Here is a 2,915-nt window from a genome sequence, read left to right on the forward strand (position 1 = left end):
TTAAATAGTCAAAGTCAAACAACCACTGCCTACATTAATTAATCAAACAATTAAGACATAAATGTGCACTCAAAAAGGTAACAAGTAACAAGAAATCACTCACCCCCTAACCTGATCTGAATACTAATATATCTAAATATATATATATATATACACTTGAAATTTGAACATACTAAAAATGAATTAATACCTTAGTTGCATTTGCAGTCACATCACAGAGCACCCATTAGGATTCTCGTCGCTGAACATCTGATCATTTATGTTCATGTACGGCGGCGGCGGTCCCGGCCTGTATTCGTACCCATAATTATGGTTTCCGTAACCATGGTTAACGTAATTAGGATGATGGTAAGCCTGCACGCCGCCATAGTATTGACTGCCGTACATTTGAGGAACCTCTGCATAATGAGTCTCTGGATTGAGGCTATGGTACTCCATTTTACTGACTTTTTCCACTTTCGCCACCTCCTCTCCGCCGCCGCCGCCGCCCTTTTTAACGGGGGCGGTGGATGGGGGAGGAAGAGTGTCTACAGTTCTTTTGAGCTTTTCTTGGAGATATGAAGTGAGGTTCTTCACATTCATCGTCCCTGTCACTGTAACCAAATCCTTCTGCAAATCTGTTGTGACAGAGGTTATTCCTGTGCGGTAAAAAAAATGGTTTGTTTTGGTGAGGAAGAAATTCGATTAATGGAATTTGAGGGTGATTAATGGCGGAAAAGGCTTACCATCGATGTTCTTGGTTATGACTCGCTTTATTTTGTCCGCGCATCCGTCGCAGTGCAGTTTGATCTTCATCACGGCTGTACTGATGATCTTCGCAGGCTGTAAAAAAGATGAACAACACAGATTTGATTTTAATTCAATTTCATATATATTATCGTGAATTGTGTGATTGATTGTTGTTAATTTGTACCTCTTTCGGTTGTTTCTTGTCGTGATCGTCGGATTTGTTCTTTGCTTGGTTGCTGCTCTTCTTGTCTGATTTCTCTTCCGGCTTCTTGGCGCCGGCGCCGGAGTTCTTTGGGGTAGGGGAAACGAGGTCCACTTTCTTCTTGGTCTTTTGCTCGACTTTCTCCCGGAGCCACGTGGGGTCCACGTCGCCGATCACGGTCAATTTGTTGCTATCAGAATCGGCTTTCACTTTCTCGACACCTTCGCAGAGATGAGGTCAAAGAAACACAGAAAATTAGGGTTTCGAATTGGGGAATTCCAATTAGCAACTAAACTGAAGAACACCATTGGGAAACTTCAACAACAAAATTTCACAGGCGATTGTAGCGATTGAGCAGAAACTTTTATTCCTAATTAGATGGTAAGTTAGCAACTGAGTGAAGAACACCATTGGAAATCTTCGACAACAAAAATTTCACAAGCGATTAATTGTGTAGAAGCATTTATCCCTAAATTCATACAAACAGGATTGCGATTGGAATTTGGAAATGGTGGATAACCAAACACCATCTGCGTGTTGCCTACCTAAGTCCTAACCACCATCAAAGCACACACACCACATTCAAAATCAAAATTGAAAAACTCCAGTACCTTCGAATTGGCCAACGGCTCGTCGAACTTTCTTCGCACATCCTTCGCAATGCAAGTCCAGCTTCAAAACGACGTTGGTTTTCGACTCTCCGCCATCCGCAGCCTTCTTCTCCGCTTCAACTTTCTGAAACGCAATCAGCGACCATAAAATGGTGAGCAAAACATTATATATTCAAACAAATCAATGGCACTTCGGATAACAACATGTACAAGTTCGAAGCGATCGATTACCTGACCCATCCGACGAATCTTCACCTCCCGAGAAGCACCAGAAATTTGGAATATACAGAAACTTTCGAATACAACACAGGCGAAGAATTGCGGTAACCGTCGTCGGTGGAGCGTGTGTATATATATAGAGAGAGAGAGTCAGAGAGAGAATGCAGCGAGCTTTCGAGGAAGAAGCGAGATAAACATGTGCATGTTTTGGGTGGGGCTTTGTCATGTCCGCTGCCTTATACCGACTCACCCACTACCCTTGACTCTATAAAATTACTATTTTACCCTTCCACGTTTTATTTATTTTTTAATAATTTTTTTAATGTTGAGAAGGCGCGTAGAAAACTACTGCTATTACCAATTTCCAAATAATTATTAAGTACCAAATTTAGGGCTCTAACAATTTATCTCTTTATTTGTGACGAGAGTTAACTTTTTATTTAAATAATATTTTAATTTGATATTTTATATAAAAATTATACTATCTTCCTCCGAAAGAAGAGTAATATTTATTTTTTAGAGGGAGATTTTTTAATATTAGTAGTATTATATTGGTTTATAGTAAAAAGATAAAAATATTTTTATTAGATTATATGATATAAAAGTAATAACATTTGTGTAATATATTAGAAGTTGTAAGAGTATTAATTAGTAAATAAGAAAATAATATCCTTGTTTTGGGCAGACAAAAATGAAAAATGATATCCTTCTTATGTGACGGAGGGAATATTTTTTTTAATTGTCTGTTAAATTTATTTTATTACTACCTTTGTCTCTATTTAATTTTTGCGTATTAATATTTAAATATTAATTATTATATCAAAACGTCGTATAAATTAAAAAAAAAAGTATTTATATTAATGTCTTTAGATATTTTTAATATTAAATAGAATGACGCAAAAGATAAATATAACTATTGTATTTTAAAAAATAAATTAATATATTTTTTCAATACTTATTTATAACAAATATAATTAATTTTATTATTTTTTATTTTTATTTTTTTAATTATTAATTAAAATTTTAAAAATATTTCAATTATTTTTTAAATAAAATATTTATTTTTCGTGCCAAACTCAAATTGACCGAACACCACATGACATGTCGGAGAGAGTAATATTTTTGTTAGAAATCTCTTAAATAAATAGTAAAAA

General features: G+C 35.3%; 1 protein-coding gene across 1 annotated transcript; it reads right to left on the bottom strand.

Moving 5' to 3' along the window:
- On the bottom strand, nt 1-1,973 carry LOC127251149 (heavy metal-associated isoprenylated plant protein 3-like). The gene is made up of 5 exons (XM_051274749.1): nt 1,774-1,973; nt 1,543-1,666; nt 914-1,152; nt 726-822; nt 1-638 (listed from the first exon to the last, which is right to left on the bottom strand). The coding sequence occupies exons 1-5, from the start codon at nt 1,780-1,782 to the stop codon at nt 208-210; spliced, it is 900 nt and encodes a 299-aa protein (XP_051130706.1). The 5' UTR covers nt 1,783-1,973; the 3' UTR covers nt 1-207.
- Between the last annotated feature and the right edge of the window lie 942 nt (nt 1,974-2,915).

The sequence above is a fragment of the Andrographis paniculata genome, unplaced genomic scaffold (assembly GCF_009805555.1).
Source record: "Andrographis paniculata isolate CXL003 unplaced genomic scaffold, ASM980555v1 Contig38END, whole genome shotgun sequence".
Taxonomy (NCBI): Eukaryota; Viridiplantae; Streptophyta; class Magnoliopsida; order Lamiales; family Acanthaceae; genus Andrographis; species Andrographis paniculata.